Consider the following 18,018-nt stretch of genomic DNA (forward strand, 5'->3'; position numbering starts at 1 on the left):
GGTTCCTCCCCCAGTTGAGAATTCCTGAGATCCCTCAGAGATTTGCCTTGGTCCGGTAGCCGGTTCCCGGCATGGACTTTGCTGCTGAAGCAGCTAAAGGGCAGCGGGTGCAGGAAGCTGAGTGTGGCGGTGACAGCCTAAGCCCTCTCCCCCTGCAGCTGGAGACTGTCTCTGACTCAGTCGGTAAGCGTTGAGCCCAGGTAAGTAGAGAAGAACTCCTCTGATTCAGAGACGTGGAAGAGCTTGGGTAAGTCTTTCCTCCGGTCTCCTTGCTCGGCCTGCAGTACCGTAGTTCCTGACCCCGATAGGGCAAAGGAAGGGGGTTTCCGAGCGGGTTGAGCAGCCCCGCAGCGGGCTAGGCCTCGCTTCAGGCTCGGTGGGTAGTCCATGTGGCGGGCCTCAGTGGCACCATCTTGCGCGCGGTTTTGTTGCGGTGCCATTTTCCCCCCATTGTCTGGTACACGCAGTGCAGGCCAACCCCTGTGCGCATATTTACACGCATAACTGCGCACATAACTACACGCACAACCGGCCGCTCAGATTTATGCGCACTGAAGCGGGCCTGTGTGCGCTCGAGAGGCACTATCCAGCTGCATGCACAAGCTACAGAGTATTATGATCCCAGCAGCAAAGAAGCTCAAAGGACAGTCCCTTTGTGCTGTCTGCCAGCCTGACCTGGAATCCTTCCTGTGTCAGCACTGTGAGGAAGCCCAGGGAGGGCTGGACTCGCAGAACTTTTCCAAGTCCAGCCCCTCCTAGTCAGAGGATGGGACAGCCACCAACCTTATCTGGCAGCACCCCAGACCTAAGTAATTCTGCTGCCCCCCCCCCCACCCCCCCCCCCCCCCCCCCCCCCCCCCCCCGGAGAGGGCAGTTCAGTGGCACCTACCCCAATTCCTCCAGGGCTAAATACGGACCCAGCGGCCTTCTCTTGGTTGGAATTCTTTCAGGGCTTTACAAGCCTTTGTTCCGTCGCAGTCAGCTACTGCCCCTGCCCGGCCAGAGCCCCAGCTGGGAAGGTCTCGCCCTTCCAGCCCTATCAGCATGCCTTGGGACATGCTTCGCCTCACTAAGGGTATCCCTGACAGTGACCCAGACACCATGGATAATGAAGGGGATGCGGATTCATTGAAGGATGGGAAAATCCCACCTGACCTGGAGCCAAACCAGACCATGCTTCGATTTTTCCACAGAGATGAATTACCAGCCCTGGTCTCCCAGACCCTTGGGAGTTCCTGGCATGGACCCTATGTCAGAATCAAGGAAAAATCCCATCCTGGTGACTCTACAGAAAGCCTCTTGCTATTTTCCAATGCTGGAAGTCATCCAGCAGTTGATTGACCTGGAATGGGACGCCCCAGAAGCCAGTTTGTAAAGGAGGTTGAGCCCTGGAGGCCTTATACCCTCTGGACCCAGCGGCCAAAGAACACCTGCATTTCCAGAAAGTGGATGCCCTGGTCTGCAACATCTCAAAGCGAACTATCCCAGTAGAGGGATGTGCGGCCTTGAAGGATGCTTATGATAGGCAGTTGGAATCCATCCTTGAGGCTTTCGACACAACAGCAATGACACTGGAGATCGCTTCCTGTTGTGCCCTGGTGGCTCGTTCGTGTCTGCTTCTCAGGAGAGGCAGATAGCTCAGGGGCGCATACTAGAGAGACGATTGAGCCCGCCGTGGCCTTCCTAGCGGGTGCAAGCTTGGACCTAATAACACCGTAGCCAGAGGAGTAGCCTCAGTGGTGGCGGCCAGAATGCAGCTATGGTTGCAAAATTGGTCAGCAGATGCAACCTCTAAGGCAGACCTCACAAAGGTGCCCTTTAAGGGATCCCTCCTATTGGTAGTGAATTGGAAAAACTAGCCAGTAAGTGGGGTTAATCTCCAGTGCCTTGGAAGATAAAAAGAGGCCACAGCGCTCCTCTCCCATGAGGGGTCGGGCCATGGGCTCCCAGCGCTTCCGGTCCTACAGAAACTCATCATTTCAGACATCTTGGTCCTCGGGAAGGTCTCAGTCCTTTCGGAACTGACAACCAAAAAGAGGAACGGGTTCAGGCTCAGGTTTGACCCGAAATTCCCAAATAGGGTACTGGACATCATACGAGAAGGATACACTCTGGAATTTTGCAGCATCCCTCAGGGACATGTTCATGATGTCACCTTGTCACTTTCAGCACAAAAAAATTGGCATTGGAATCCATGTTGATAAAGCTCCTCAGTCTGAGGGCTATAACCGTGGTATCTACACCCGAAGTAAATACAGGGCGTTATTCCATCTATTTCATCGTACCAAAGAAGGAAGGGTCATTCTGACCCATCTTGGATCTCAAGAGTGTCAGTCGTCGTCTGCAGATAATTCACTTCCGCATGGAAACTCTTCGCTCCGTCATAATGGTCGTACAAATGGGAGAGTTCTTTACCTCCTTGGACCTTTCAGAGGCCTACCTTCATATCCCAATCCGTCAAGACCACCAGCGTTTCCTACACTTTGCAGTACTGGTCCGCCATTACCAGTTCCGGGTAATGGCGGCCTGGCATCCGCCCCCAGAGCATTCTCCAAAATTATGGTAGTTGTGGCAGTGGCACTGAGGAAAGAAGGGATCCCTGTGCACCCTTACTTAGACGACTGGCTGATCTGGGCGAAGTTGTTGCAAGAGAGCCTCCAGGTGGCCAGCAGGGTCAGGTCCCTTCTACAAGAACTCAGTTGGGTCGTGAACATGGACAAGACCAGCCTCAACCCCTCCTAATCCTTAGAGTACCTGGGAATCCAGTTCGACACCAAGCAGGACAAGGTCTTCTCAAGGATAAGGAAGCTGATGTGCCAAGTGCATTGGTTGACTAACATGATGCGCCCCAGAGTGTGGAGCTACCTCCAGGTTCTCAGCCTCATGGCATCAACCGTGGAAGTAGTACTGTGGCGAGGGCACACATACGGCTACTCCAACGCTCCCTGCTGTCATTGGAACCCACTGTCTCAAGACTACTCGATCCGCCTCCACCTACCGATGGAAGTATGTTCTCAGCTCCAGTGTATCTCAGCTCAAGTTGTATCCAAATTATAATCAAGTTCTTCAATAATATGTCCACAATGGCTTTTTGAAGAGAATACTGAATGGCTGAGGTCACTGCGGGGTGATGTCAGCTTGGAAACCTGACTCCGTCTACATCTGCTAGCAGGGTAGCATAACCCATTGGTCCTGAGTCCATCTGTCTGCACTAAGGAAAATGAAATTAATCAGGTAATTTCTCTATTTGTCTGTAGGTCTCCTCCTCCCCCTGACTTTTGAACTATTCATCCAATTCCATTCAAAATGCTGCTGGTTTGTAGCATGGCCTGTGACCTCTGCATCCTCTGACACTTAGAATCCCTGCTTGTGGTGTTAGGGCAGTCAGAAGTATATGCAAGAACGGAGACATTATGAAATGTTCACACTTTAAAGATGAAGAAGGAGAAAATGTTCCCGATAGCATCTGCCTGAAAAAAGCCATTGCTTTTTAATGTTGAGTTGTGTTAGAGTGTTGTGGCTAGATTTAGTTTGCTTTGTTCATTGGTGTGGTTTAGTTGTTCATCACCCGCACTCATAGAAAGTTCTTTTGCTGCTGGCAGTGGCAGCACGCCACAATTAGTCTCATTAACCATAACAAGTAAGAATGAAAAATTAAAAGTAAATCCTTTATTTCATCTAATATGTCTTCTTCACAAAACTAAACAATCTCTTTTGGGTGGCGTGACGGTATGGAGTTAAAGCTTCTTCTGTGTGTAGAGCTGCTTCAGCTGTTTCTTTCTGTCATTCATGCAACCTGAAATGAGAACAGAAAAGAGCCCTTACTCGCTGGTTCTGTAACCCTGGAAAGCCCAAAGCATGCCCTCCACTTCTCAAATTTATCTGCATTGGCAGATGTGGGGTTTTAGCTTTTCAGTTGGGTTATTTTATTATTGTATCAAGCTTTATTTAAAAGAAATGTCTTAGCATAGCATGATAATTGTGGGATTTGTGTTTATTTTTCTGCTGTTCATATCAATAAGCTTTCTTAGGGCCAACGTTTGGGTAGGGGGTGAGTAAGGTGGTCAGCCCGGGCTCATCCCACATCTGGACCAGGGTTTTGAGAGAAACCTGAGCACATTTAGCACCCCTGATGCAGAGCTGTGTACCTTGAAACCCTGCTCCAGAGTTGGGCTTTTAAGAGTGAATTGAGACAAAACCACATATCTGCATAAATATTAAAAAAAACTACAAAAGCGCTAACATGTTTTATTGACCTATGATTATAACAATTGGCTAGGACTCTACACAGCATAGTGTGCATTTATAAACTCTTGTTTGAGCTCTTGATTTGAGAAGAATGTTTTCTTACTTTTTGTGCCTACTCAACAGTTAATTGTTAGTACTGAAGATAGATTTACATAATTGTTGTAGCTATTGAGATTTAATAAAGATTTATTGAAAAGTACATACATTTCTGCATATTCAGTGTGTGATTTGTTAGTATACTACAGGCATGACCAAAAGGTCTCCTGAAACAGGGTTGAGCAGGGCCAGGAAGAAGAGACACCGGTCCAGTTTTACACTGCAGCAGACTCTCTCTGAGTTTACTGCCGGTGCTTCCTGGGGTTGTAGCAATCCCTGAAGATTGCTACAACCCCAGGAAGCATGACATGTGACTGCACAACCCCAGGAAGCATGACATGTGACTGCTACAACCCCAGGAAGCATGACATGTGACTGCACCATACCAAGGCATGCTTTGTATGGGGCGTGATTCATTTAAAAGCTACATATTAATCCTTTTGGATTTATCAGCCGCATTCGACACAGTCAACCATGCTATCTTACTTGACAGATTATCCGAAATTGGAGCTACGGGAACCACAGTAAAATGGTTCACCTCCTACTTGTATAACAAGCTTCCAAGTAATATACAACAACCTATTGAACAAGATAAATCTAAACACAGGAGTCCCACAAGGATCTGCCCTGTCAGCAACACTTTTCAACATATATCTTCTACCGATCTATCACACACTGGATCGCCTAGGCCTGACCCACTTCCTATACGCTGACGACATCCAAATCCTAATCCCAATACAGAATACAGTGGAAGAAACTTACAAGAGTATCTCGCAGAAATCAAACAATGCCTTGACACCATAAAACTCATAATAAACAGAGAAAACGGAACTAATCATCCTGGACAAAAATCCGAATCTCCCATGCAACCACTCAAAACGGAAGACCCTAAACCACTTATCTCTCCAGTCAGCCACGCTCGAAACCTAGGAATAACCATAGACAAAGAACTATCATACAAAACTCACATAACAAACAAAATCAAAGAAGGATACCACAAACTACTCACACTCAGACGGCTCAAACCTTTCCTTACAAAGGAGGATTTCAGAACAGTCCTATAACTACTCATTTTTTCCAATCTAGACTACTGCAACGCCTTACTCCTCGGCCTACCTATTTCTACCATCCGACCACTACAAATACTACAGAACACAGCCGCAAGAATTCTTATAGGAACAAAGAAACACGAGCATATCACACCAATCCTCATCTCCCTACACTGGCTCCCAATAAAATACAGAATAGAATATAAAGTCCTAACAATCCTCTACAAAATAATCACAGGACAGCAAAACTACTGGTTGAGCAAATACATCGAACCCCATGTTCCAAAAAAGAACCTATGATCAACGAACAAAGGCCTCCTCAAAATCCCTCAAGTAAGATCCACTCATCTGAACACACCTCATGAAAGAGCTATATCCATCGCCAGCCCCGCCCAATGGAACTCATTACCAATCAAAATAAGAACGCAACCTAACATCAAAACCTTTAAAAAATATTTGAAAACTTGGCTTTTCACCAAAGCATATGCAAATGACATCATCCATCAACACAACCATACTCTCACGCAACCAACCTCCAAGAAAATCCGCAACTTCAATGCAACACAATAACATCGAAAACAACACTAGAACACCTAAGACTACGTTCAACGCAATGTATAAGGATAGACACACAAATGTTTCTTAAACTAAGATACAAACTATAGACTCCTTGAAGTAATCTCTGTTCAACTATTATGACGCATAGATGTTTAGCTAATATGATTCATTCATTGTTTAACTAATATAATGTGAACCGTTCTGATGGCGAAACCGAAGGCCGGTATACAAAACATGCTAAATAAATAAATAAATCTCCTTGATCCATCTCCTACCTGGATGCTATCTAGAGGGAAACCCTATTGCTTTCCCAGGCAAGCCATGCATAGTGCTGTCAGCTTTGTTGCATGAGCTCTTCACTCTTGTATTCCTTCTCTGGGTGTGGGTTTTTTTTTTTTCTTTTCTGTGCCATTTTTCTTTCTTTAAAAAAAAGGTCTTTAGTAGTTGTGGCTGAAATCCCCTCCCCCCTTTTTATTTGTGGGTGCCCCTGAAATACAAGACAAGGGACCTTCTCAGTCACCTTTGCATCTTGCATGTACTACTTCCACTGTATGTAAATATCTCGTGCATAGTTATTGAGGATATCCCTGCCTGATCTCCAGCAGTCCCTTTGCAACTAGTGATCCTCTATGCTCATCTCAGGCTGCCTTGAAGTCCTCTGAGGCTGTACCATGGATCCACCACCTTTCTGTGAAGAAGTTAATGTTCTGGTTCTAATCTTAAACTTCATTTCCCTTCAGAAATGTTTTTGTCTATTTTTTTTTAAACTTTAGGAAGTATCTGTCTCTCTACAGTAGACATATTTAGATCATTTCGTCATCTCATAAGAATCATAATTAGGGACCTTGGTTTGCAGGTTTTTTTTCTGGGAATTTTAATCTTACAACAAAAAAAATCAGTGGAAAAATGACTGCCATAATGTTGAAATTCCCAAGAAAAATAAAAACTGAAAATGAAAGTCCTTACTTCTACTATAAACTCAACATGTGGTAGGCCTTTGCTAGAAACTTAACTCTGTCTGATCCAGGGCTTCCCAAGTGGGGGCTGGGACCTCAAATGGCAGTGCTGTTCAGGTGCAGGCAGCAGCTTTATTACTGGAAGCCATCACGCATGCACTCACATGGGTTTCTCTAGTATCAAAGTCCTGCACTGGCTCACAGGCCCTAGGTTCACTTTCAGTTCTAATGCTTCGTTTGCAGATCATAGCTGGGTTGGGTGTGCATGAGCTTGTGGAGATTGATATGGCTCTTCTTTCCTCATCCACCACTGAACCTACCCAAGAGAAAACTGTCAGCCTGCTGTCCCAAAAGTTCTCATCCCCCTTTGCCCTGGAGCACAAAGGAAAATGTTGCTGCTGACCATAGCCAAGAGGGGTGGTTTGAAAGGAAGGATTGGCTGTTAGGGGGAATGACATTGATTAGGGGATGAAAGAGGATTAGCTGGGAGGAGTTGGAGGGAAGGATAAGAATAAGGTGGGAATGACAAAAGAAACTGTTGGGGTTTATGAAAAGGGCTTGGGGTGAGAGAGGGGATCAGCTTGAATGAGGGAGGTTGAAAGAGGAGATTAAGAGAAAGTCAGCTGGAAGGATTGGGGAGAAGTTGAGGGCAGGAATCAGCTGGTGTGTGGAGAGGATGAGGACTGATTTTTAGAGGGGAACACACTCCTGCTAATATTTTGGTTGCTCTATGGGGTCATACAGGATAAAGGTTTGGGAAGCCAAGGACTGATCATTTCAGAGGTATATCCTCCACAGCTGGTTAAAAATACTATAGGTGAGGTACTTTATTTTCTTCTGGTTACACCTCTCAAAGGAATCTTGGAAATCCCATTTCTGCTTCAAAGTTGATGTAATCGCCGCATGGATCCTGAGCAGTTGAAAGCCATCCAAGGACTCCTGTGAGACTCAAAGCATTACAAAGATTCCTTGGATTCACAAACTATTATCGACAATTTATTCCTAATTACTCTTCGCTGGTAGCTTCCCTCACCTCTCTCACAAAGAAGGATTCTGATACGAAGAAGTGGTCGGAAAAGGCAATCCAACTTTTGAGCAGCTCAAGGCAGTGTTTCTTGAAGAATCATACTTGAAGCACCCAGATCCCCAGAAACCCTTCATAGTAGAGGTGGATGTGTCTACTACCAGAGTGGGGGCTAGTCTTCACAGCACAATGACATTGGCACACTCATTCCCTGCTCCTTCTATTCTAAGAAGTTCACACCTACAAAAAAGAACATACCAATCGAAATAGGGAGCTATTAGCCATAAAACTCATCCTGGAGGAGTGGCACCATCTACTTAGAAGGGGGCCATTCACCCAGTCGCCATATATGGTGATCAAAAGAACCTCCAGTAGGAACAACGATTTGATCATTTTGACTTTGAGTTTAAGTACCAGCCAGCAGAAAAGAATCAACATGCAGACACCCTTTTCCAATCCTTCGAAGCAATTGGCATTCAAGAACCACTCTGTCACATTATTGATCCCAAAAGAATCTTGGCCACAATGGCCACTCCAGTACCTCCCAGGAAAACAGTCATTTCTAAGTGCTTCAGAGAGAAGGTACTTCATTGGATGCACAATTCTCAAATAGCTAGCCATCCTGGCACCATGAAAATCCTGGAACTACTCTCTTGTCACTAGTGGTGGCCCCAAGTAACACAAGACATCTGCCACTATGTTGAATCCTGTGCTAATTGCACTGTCAACCAGGTGTCTTACACCCAACCCAGGGGACTATTAGAGGCATTGCCAGCTCCAGAGAGACCACCGTCTCACATAGCCATGGACTTTGTCACAGATCTACCTCGCTGGTAGATCTGTGACAAAGGCTGTATGACTAACAGTTTAAAGGTGCCACATTTCCATACTGAGACTGTCAGATCAGAGGAAGCCTCGGTAAGGAAGGGGGCATTTCTAACCTCTCTGGATCTGAAGAAAGTGTATTTTCATATCCTTATGAGGGAAAGCTACCAAAAGTAGCTACAATTTGGGCTCTGAATTACCAGGTCAGAGCCCAACCTTTCTGTCTAGCAACAACACCAAGAACATTTACAAAGGTGATGGTAGTGGAATTATTTTTAAGATAAAAGTTCATTATGTTCCATCCATATTTAGATGATTGGTTGATCAGGAGAAAGTCTTATGCAAAAGGATTGGTGGTAACAGAGGATGTAGAATCTTTTCTTCAAAGCTTAGGATGGATAATCACCTTCAGGAAGAACAAGTTATAGCCTGCTCATTTTGATATCAAAGAAGGGTCCTCATTTACTAAGCATTTTTCCTATAGACACAGAATGGAAGAAAAGCCTTAGTAAATCAGGCCCAAGGTTTGGTATCTTAATTCCAAAGAATATAGTAAAGATCCAGCCTCAGGTAGAGCAATTTGCAAAGGAAAAAGCTCCAACAACATGAGATTATCTCCAAGTCTTAGGCTCAGTGTCTTCAACTAGAGATGTGGTCCAATGAGCAAGGGCACATATGAAGCCACTTCAGTCAGCTCAACTAGCAAAAAGGGAAGTCCCAGATACAGGGCTACAATATACAACTGCTTCTAGAAGAATCAGTAAGGCAAAGCCTAAAATGGTGGTCCCACATTCCAAATTTGTAGAAGGCAATGCCTCCAGAATCCCCAGATTGATTTTGATAATAACAGACGCCAGCCTGTTAGGTTGAGGAGCCCAGTGTCAGGATCGTTATACACAGGGCCGATGGAATCAAAGAGAATGATTATGGTCTATAAACCGAATAGAGACAAGAGCAATACGATTTACGTTGATACATTTTCAGAAGCTAACCAAGAGAAAGGCAGTAAGAGTTTTGAGCGATAACGCCACTGCTGGAATAGCAAAGTGAGCAAAGATACATCTCATTTTATTAATTACACGTGTGGCATTTAAAATACTCATGGCACGCATATGCCGACAGCCTTTTACTCACGTATCTTATGCACTCAGAACAAGGAGGGAAGGGAAGGGAGGAGAGACAGACACAGCCTCTGTATAGGGTCAGTCTAACACACTATATATACATACCACTGTGGAGGGGCACTTTGAATTGGGTGGGTTTTTGGGAGGTGGGTTGGGGTTAGGGGGTTAGGGGGTTTGACATTAACAGACACATTCAGAATATCTGGAAGATCATAACATTCTATCCCCAGCTCAATATGGCTTCCGAAATCGACTAAACACCGAATCTCTCTTATTATCGCTCACTGATACCATCCTCGTGAACCTGGAGAAAAAACAATCTTACCTGCTGGTTCTACTTGATCTTTCTGCGGCGTTTGATACGGTAAAACATACTACACTTATAGACCAACTAACTAATATAGGGATCAAAGGCACAGCTCTCAAATGGTTTCACTCCTTCCTAAGCAACAGATTCTACAAAGTAAGGATAAACAACAAAGAATCGCATCCAATCCTTACAGAGCAAGGAGTCCCGCAAGGATCCTCACTTTCTCCCACCCTATTCAATATCTACCTCCTCCCTCTCTGCCACCTACTCTCAAACCTCAAGCTTACCCATTACCTCTATGCAGACGACATTCAAATCCTTCTCCCGATTACAGAATCCCTTCAAAAAACCATCACTTACTGGAACGAATGCCTACAGCCCATTAAGGAATTACTCTCAAGCCTCAACCTAGTATTGAATGCCAATAAAACCGAAATGCTCATTGTCTCTCAGGATCCACTCACAATCTCTTCTAGCTTCTCTCTACCAAACGCTAATAACATGTTCTCACTGGACGTCAGAAACCTTGGAGCATGGCTTGACAATCATCTTAACCTAAAAAAGTTCGTAAACAATACCACGAAGGACTGCTTTTACAAACTGCAAGTCCTCAAAAAACTTAAACCCCTCCTTTATTTCTCCGACTTCAGGCTAGTACTTCAATCCATAATATTATCAAAGCTCGACTATTGCAACTCCCTGCTACTAGGTCTACCCAACAACACGATCAAACCATTACAGATGGTACAGAATTCTGCTGCCAGAATTCTAACAAGCACTAACAAAAAAGATCACATCACCCCAATCCTTAGTAATCTACATTGGCTTCCCATTAAACAAAGGATACTCTATAAGGTACTCACAATCATCCACAAAGCGACAAACAAAATAGCTCCCATCACGTTAAGCTTTCAACTCCAACCGCACACATCTTCCAGACCTATCAGAAGCGCTTACAAAGGATCACTGCATGCCCAACAAGTAAAATCATCTCTGAGCAAAAGAGCGCTATCCTTAGCAGGCCCCCACCAGTGGAACATGCTCCCCCCAAATCTAAGACTTGAACCCAATCATCAAGAGTTCAAAAAAAGGCTAAAGACTCTTCTTTTCCAACAAGCCTTCCCAGACTCACAATCCTACCAAGACGGAAAGTCTTCCAAATAAGAAGTATCCCCTAATTATGGTCACCATACCAAGTCCTACCTTCAGGTCTCTGCATCTGGACAACAATCTTTGAGTTCTAAAAATTAATCTTATTTATATTTTCCTCTGCAACTGGACTACAATTTCTAAGTTCAAAATTCATTTTATCTTATTATTTATATTTGGCATGGTTAATATGTCACTATATCCAAGTTAAATATTTAAATTATACAGTTTATATTACATAATTTTATTAATTACAAGTAAAACTATTCTATATTATTTATTATCATTATGTTAAATTGTCATCCAGTTATAATGTTCCATATGTACCACTGTTCTATGTAAAGCCCCCTTATCTCTGTTGGGCAGTTTATCGTTATATGTAAACCGGAGTGATTTATAGTCTCTATAAGAACCTCGGTATATAAAAATTAAAAATAAATAAATAAATAAATAAATTCAGAGGTATTCATTGTAAAATTGACATCACTAAAAAATTTTAGTCTTAAACTGCCCACTCTGCAGAACGTCTCTGGCTAAAATCTTGTGCCCATGCACACTTCATGAACTTCACATTCATGCTGTCCACTTTCCAGTCTGCTATTGTACTTGCCAAACAAGACTATTATGTCCATCTGACAAACTCTCTTACATCCAAGGACTCTCTGCCAGAAGTTACTGCTATCCTCTCAGCCTTCTATCTTCCATGAATCTCCTGTTGCAGAGACCTGTCTGTCTTTGCAACAGTCAACAGCTGATGAATCGACTCATGGTGTCTACTAGCAATTGATTTATTCACTTCAGAACATAAACAGAAAGCTAAAGGAAATTTTGTTCAGTTCTACTTAGCAAACCCAGATTAGCTCAGGATGCTTTCCTACTCCTTTGGAATGCAGGTCTCACATATGCTGCTCCACCAATCCAGTTATCTGACAGAAAGTGCTACAGGCTCCAGGGTGGCCCAGATTGATGTGTTTGGCATGTCTAATACAGCTTCCAGCAGTCTTCCAATCCTTCTAGAGACAGAACCTGCCTTCCTGATTCATGGCAAAGGATGCTTTCCATGCAAACCTATCATTCCTCCTCCCGAGGGCTCCAATGTTCAACACTTAGTGGTGAGACGGCATCTACTTTAACATCCAGTGATTACAATAACAAAATAGCTTCAGTCACATAGTCTGTTCAAATAAACAAAGTGTATTCATCAACATATCATTCTGATAGATGACTTCAAAAGCAAAGTGCTTACATACAAGTGTATCCCCCGACATGTACATGTTTCACATAAAATGCTGCTTCAGGAGGGATAGAAGACTAAAATACAAACAGAAAAACATCTTATTACATACATAGTGAAAAAATACCCCCAATGAGCGACCTCAGAATGATATAAGACCACATACCTTTTTGAATAAACTTACACACTGACTTAACATGCCAGAGTGATACTGCAACAAGGACACCTCTACCACAGAAGAATAGCAATGCTAAAGAAACTGTGCTAAAACTGGTCACATGACTCAAATATCCAATCACAAGCATCGCCATGGCCAGACTGAGAGCAGATCAGAAAAACTGAGTCCATTCCATCTCCTGATTTAAGTCCATTTGGGAACAATGTGTGTAAGGCAGTGGTGGACCTAAAGTATTTAGCACAAACCCTCCCCCCCTCCCCAATATATAATTATAAAACTTCCTAACCCGATAAAATATTTCAAAACAGCAGATAAATCAAATAATACCCCAAAATTAAAACTAATAGGATTTTTTTAAATCTCCCACTCTCTATATCTGTCATCCTAAGATTGTTGTGGAGTGGGGGTATGTATACACACAACACACACACACACACACACGCTTGGTGAGAGACAAAGGGAGCAGGTGTGTCAGGGACACAAACGTTCTCTGTACCTTCCTCACACACACACACTTCCTGTGTGTCTCTCTAACACACTCACTCATGCTTCCTCTGTCTCTCTCTCATACACTCACAGAGACACATGTAGACAAACAAGCCAGATTCTGTATGCAGTGCAACAACGGAAAAGCAGAACAGGGGCAGATTGCGCACGGCATTTGCGACAATCCTAGTTAACATGAGAGGCCCGAGCTCCCTCCCCTTCCCCCACCGTACCTCTGGGCCAAATGTCTTCATAGCGTGAGGGGGTGGGGGAGGGAGCTCGGGTGATGCTAATGGTGGGGAGGAATCAGGGCTAATGTCATGATCTCCTAGCGTGAGATCACAGCTCCATTGTGCAGGCCCGGGTGCTCAGCACTTCTTCTTTTCATCGGCCAGTGCCTGCATGTGAAGACCTCTGCTCGCATCACCGTTGGCACCCGCGCCCCCATTGCATCCCAGCAGCCCCACAGGGTCAGGAGCTGCGAAGGAGCAACCACCGGCTGCAGCGACCGAGAGACTCCGAATTGAGGTCAGTAGCGCGTGTGGCCTCCCTAAAGCCGGAGAAGGCCAGCGATTAAACAAAAGAGACTGCAGCCTTTCGAAAGGAGGCAACAGGGGTACTAACAACCACATCAGTAATCGTAGGTCAGAGCAGTGGGCGTCAAAGGAGCACAACATGATGAGGGGCAAAGGCCACATGGCGGTTAAAGAGGGTGGCCTGCAAGGTGGGCGGTAGGGGCCGGCAACTCGACCCGCAGGTGAGGGTAGAAGCGGAGCAACATGACTTGGACAAGGGCCGGGCAGCAACGAGAGCACATGGGCGAGTTGGGACACGTCCGGACGGCGGAGCATGGCGGGGGATGGGACACGAGCATGTACAATGCCGAACCCAAAGTCGCACAGGCAACAGATCGATGCGGAGAGGCTGCGCCGGGTCAGAACGAGAACGGTTAGAGGGGTCCTTCAGTGTCAATGGGTGAACAGGACGAATGTTGCAGGGAAACTAGCCCCCACCAGCAAGCAGGTGCATATGGACAGGCATGCGGCCCTCCTCACTGGCCATTTTGATCCATGTGGCTGGCATATGGAGCAGCGCAACAGAGTCAGCCTTCGCAGGCCTCTGCACACAGCATATCGGACACAAGCACAATGAGCGGGTCATCCTGGCATCTGCCAACCTTTCCCACACCGACCATCTACCCTCAAGGATACCCACAGATGTACCCCCCGTGGTGAGGAGCAATATAACCACGTGTGGTCGAATAGTTAGGATGTGATGTTAATGATTGTACTGCTACAGCTTCTTCCTTTAGTTTACCCACTGTGTCCTGAAATCGTTCTCCAAACAGGTTATCTCCTGTACATGGGAGGTTCGTTAGTTTCTCGTGTAAATATTCACGTATGGAACTTGAGCGTGACCATGCTAGTCTGCGGACTGCAATGGCTGTTGCCGATGCCCTAGACGATGTTTCATATGCTTCGTAGATTGACCTCAAAAGGTGACGAGAACACTCTGCCATGTCATGAAGAGGTGGAGGTATCTGATCCGCAGTCGAGGAAAGCATACCTTTTATAGCTTGTATACACTCATACAGGTATTGTACCATTTAGAATTGATGGTGCATAATCCGGGCGTTCAACATTGAGTTATGGTATATTTTCCTTCCAAACTCATCCAAATATTTGTTGTCTTTGCCTGGTGGGTATGAGGAATGTGACTTTGTTTTCTTAAATCTTTGCATCACCGACTCTACTACAATTGAAGCATGAGGTAATTGTGGTACAGAGTACGGTGATGTTTTCCTCATACGGAATTTTATGTCCATTTTTCTGGAAACTGCTGTGATTGCGTAAGGTGTTTCCCAAGATTTCTGTAAGACTGAATGCAGGAGCTCTTGTGGTGGAAGAGATGTTGGTTCCCCTGGAGTGTCAAAAAGTTTTAGGAGACCAAGAGTTTCTGACCTAGGGTCTGTCTCTTTTTGGACCTCTAGATGCAGTATTATACCCAATTTTTCCAGAAATTTTGGGTATGTAAGGTCTTCTGGAGGGGAATACGGCTCCTGAGGTTGTTCCTGCGGATCCGATGGGAATCTCGTAGATGATGATGGGGATGTTTGCGGTGAAGGAGAATCAAATGATGTATCCTGTTTATAATTTGGGGAAGCTGGTTGGTTTGCTATGGGAGATGTCAGAGGCTCCACCGACGGTTCCCTATTAGTCTGCATCTTATGTTCCGGAGAACTGTCAGCAGCAATATTAGTCATTTTAAATGATGACTGAAGAGTTTCATAAAAACCTGCTAAGGATTGGGACAATTGGTAAAATGCCTCTTTTGTACAAGGGGGCATTATTGTACGATCATCTGGTTCTTGTGACCCACATGCTTTAGGGTGCATTGGTGTGTTCTGAGGTAAAGTAGTGTATACTTTATGGTCCTCCTGTTTTTCGTCGCATATGACGTCCCTTGAATCCTCTGAAGCTGTAGAAGCGGTAGAGGAAGCAACCTGTATTACCTCTCTATGTGAGAAGGTATTTGAAGTTGGTATATAAGATGATTTTGAAGTTGAAGGGCTTACTTCCCATGTAGCACTCCTCTTTGCCGACTTTTTGTGGTGGGAGTGTTGTGAGTGCTTATGATAATAGTGTGACGACGAGTCTGTATGACTTTTCCGTGAAGACGGTGATCGTTTTCTACGTTTTATTGTAAACTCTGTCGAATTCTCTCTAGAAGAAAGGGAAGTACCCGAATGAGGTGAGGTTATTGATGGAGAGGCTGAAGAAGACCTGTGTGAGGTTCCATGTCTTTGTTTCAACTCATTTTGTAATTCATGAGATAGGTGCTCATGTGTCTTATGCGCGGATTTGGATTTATGCGAGGTTATAGACTTGTGCGCATATCTTTCTGTTTCTGTACGCGCAAGAGTGATTGGCGCCGATGTCTCCGGCGCCGTGCGCATAGATATGGTTGGCGACGGGTGCACAGGTGGTGTTGGCGCCGTGCGCGCCAATGTAGATGGCGCCATGCGCGTAGAGTTTCCTTTAGTTGTGCGCTCAGACGTCTTCGGCGCCTTGCACGCTGATGTCTTCGGCGCCCTGCGCGCAGAAATCTTCTGTGCTAGGGGCGCTGTTTGCTGGCTGATGAGGGCAGACGTATGATCAGAGAGCTCCGTCCCCCTCGGGCCTAAAATTCATCTATTTGTGCTCACTAAGAACCATAACCATCATAAAACTACCCCAGAAATACTGTGGATTGGGAATTCAACTATCCATGGCATCAAAACGGAAAACCACCGATTTAAAACAGTTTTCTTATGGACGGTCAGTGTCGGATTCCGGGCCTGCATCCACCGAAGCAACCGGAGACACGCCTGAGCACATGGAACTGACTCCGGACACAGACCGGGGGGCTGAAATACCAGCGGTAGTCGTCAGCGCGGAGTCGGAACTCCGGGATGAAATTCGTTCTTGGTTCGTTGAATTTAGGGCAGACCTCCGCCAGCATAAATCCGACCTCATGGCAGCAATGGCCGACCTCAAAGAAGATTTTAGCGCTCTCGGCAATCGAGTTGACGAACTTGATATACGAGCCGATCAACAAGGAGAGATCATAAATGAGGTGGCCACCCAACAATCCGCTCTCAACACTGAACTGACTACACTCGCCGACAAGGTAGAAGACCTTGAAAATCGAAGCCGGAGAAGTAATCTCCGTATCCGTGGAGTCCCAGACACAGCGGAGTATGAAGACGCTGAGGGAGTAGTACGGCAGATCTGTTCGTTCCTCCTCAATACTGCTGATTCGGGGCAGGAACACAAGGAAGCACTTTCAACTCCCATTCGATTAGACAGGGCCCACTGATCGCTGGGACAACACCAGGGACTCCAGACCCCGCGATATAATTGTCTGCTTTCACGACTACAGGCAGAAAACACGGATACTCAACACAGCCAGGAAACTCAAAAACTTAAACTGGAACAATCATGCGCTTGAAATATATCAAGATCTAGCGCCTGTTACTCTGAAACGGAGGTATGAACTTCGTGAAGTTACAGCTAATTTGAGGGACTGTGCTGTAAGATATAGATGGACCTACCCATTTGGATTACAATTTCAGGTGAAGGGAGTCACTTACCGTATCAAAAGCTTGGAAGAAGCAGCTGAAGCCTTCAAGCAGGCACAGTTACCTACTCATTTCCAGGCTCCCAAAATGGTGGCGGCTCCTGCTAAAATGGTCGCACTCCCATGCTGGCAGAGAGCAGGCAAGGGAGGGAAACGCCTTCGCCGGCAATCCTCAGTTTCTACAGTCGCAGCTGCGGAGAAGGGCTGAGGCCCTACAGCATCATGCTCCAAAAATTCGGGAGGAGAGCACTGCTCACTGCACGCTGTTTGGGGAACCGGAGAGATTCTCTACACTGTACAGACTGATTACTATACCTGAGGAGTCCGTACTATAGTTTTGGATAGTTACAGGTTTTGAATTTTTCTTAACAGATGGTTCTGTTGTTGAGACTTATTCAATATTATTGATTTACATTGTTCACATATCTTTATTTGTACTGATGAGGGCCTGTGAGGGTGGGGGGGACGGGGGGGTCTGCTCTTGTCAGATTAAGCTAGTTCCCCCTGGTGATTCTAACCCGGGAGTCTTCGAAAGGGTTGGTTTCCACATTATGGAGTTACTAATAGGGGTTTCTTCTTCTCACAGGGTGGATGGTGATCTGGTAAGGGTATTTGCTTATACAATGAGTGCTGTGGAGTATAGTGCACCTTGGGTACAGGAG

General features: G+C 45.4%; 1 protein-coding gene across 1 annotated transcript in view; it reads right to left on the bottom strand.

The window, feature by feature from the left end:
• Positions 1-3,647: 3,647 nt before the first annotated feature.
• Positions 3,648-18,018, bottom strand: part of TTLL9 (tubulin tyrosine ligase like 9) — a 124,926-nt gene continuing 110,555 nt past the window's right edge. The window contains exon 13 of the mRNA XM_029611031.1: positions 3,648-3,796. Coding sequence (XP_029466891.1) covers positions 3,738-3,796 — 59 coding nt within the window. The 3' untranslated portion in view covers positions 3,648-3,737. The remainder of the gene's footprint in view (positions 3,797-18,018) is intronic.

The sequence above is a fragment of the Rhinatrema bivittatum genome, chromosome 8 (genome assembly GCF_901001135.1).
Source record: "Rhinatrema bivittatum chromosome 8, aRhiBiv1.1, whole genome shotgun sequence".
Taxonomy (NCBI): domain Eukaryota; kingdom Metazoa; phylum Chordata; class Amphibia; order Gymnophiona; family Rhinatrematidae; genus Rhinatrema; species Rhinatrema bivittatum.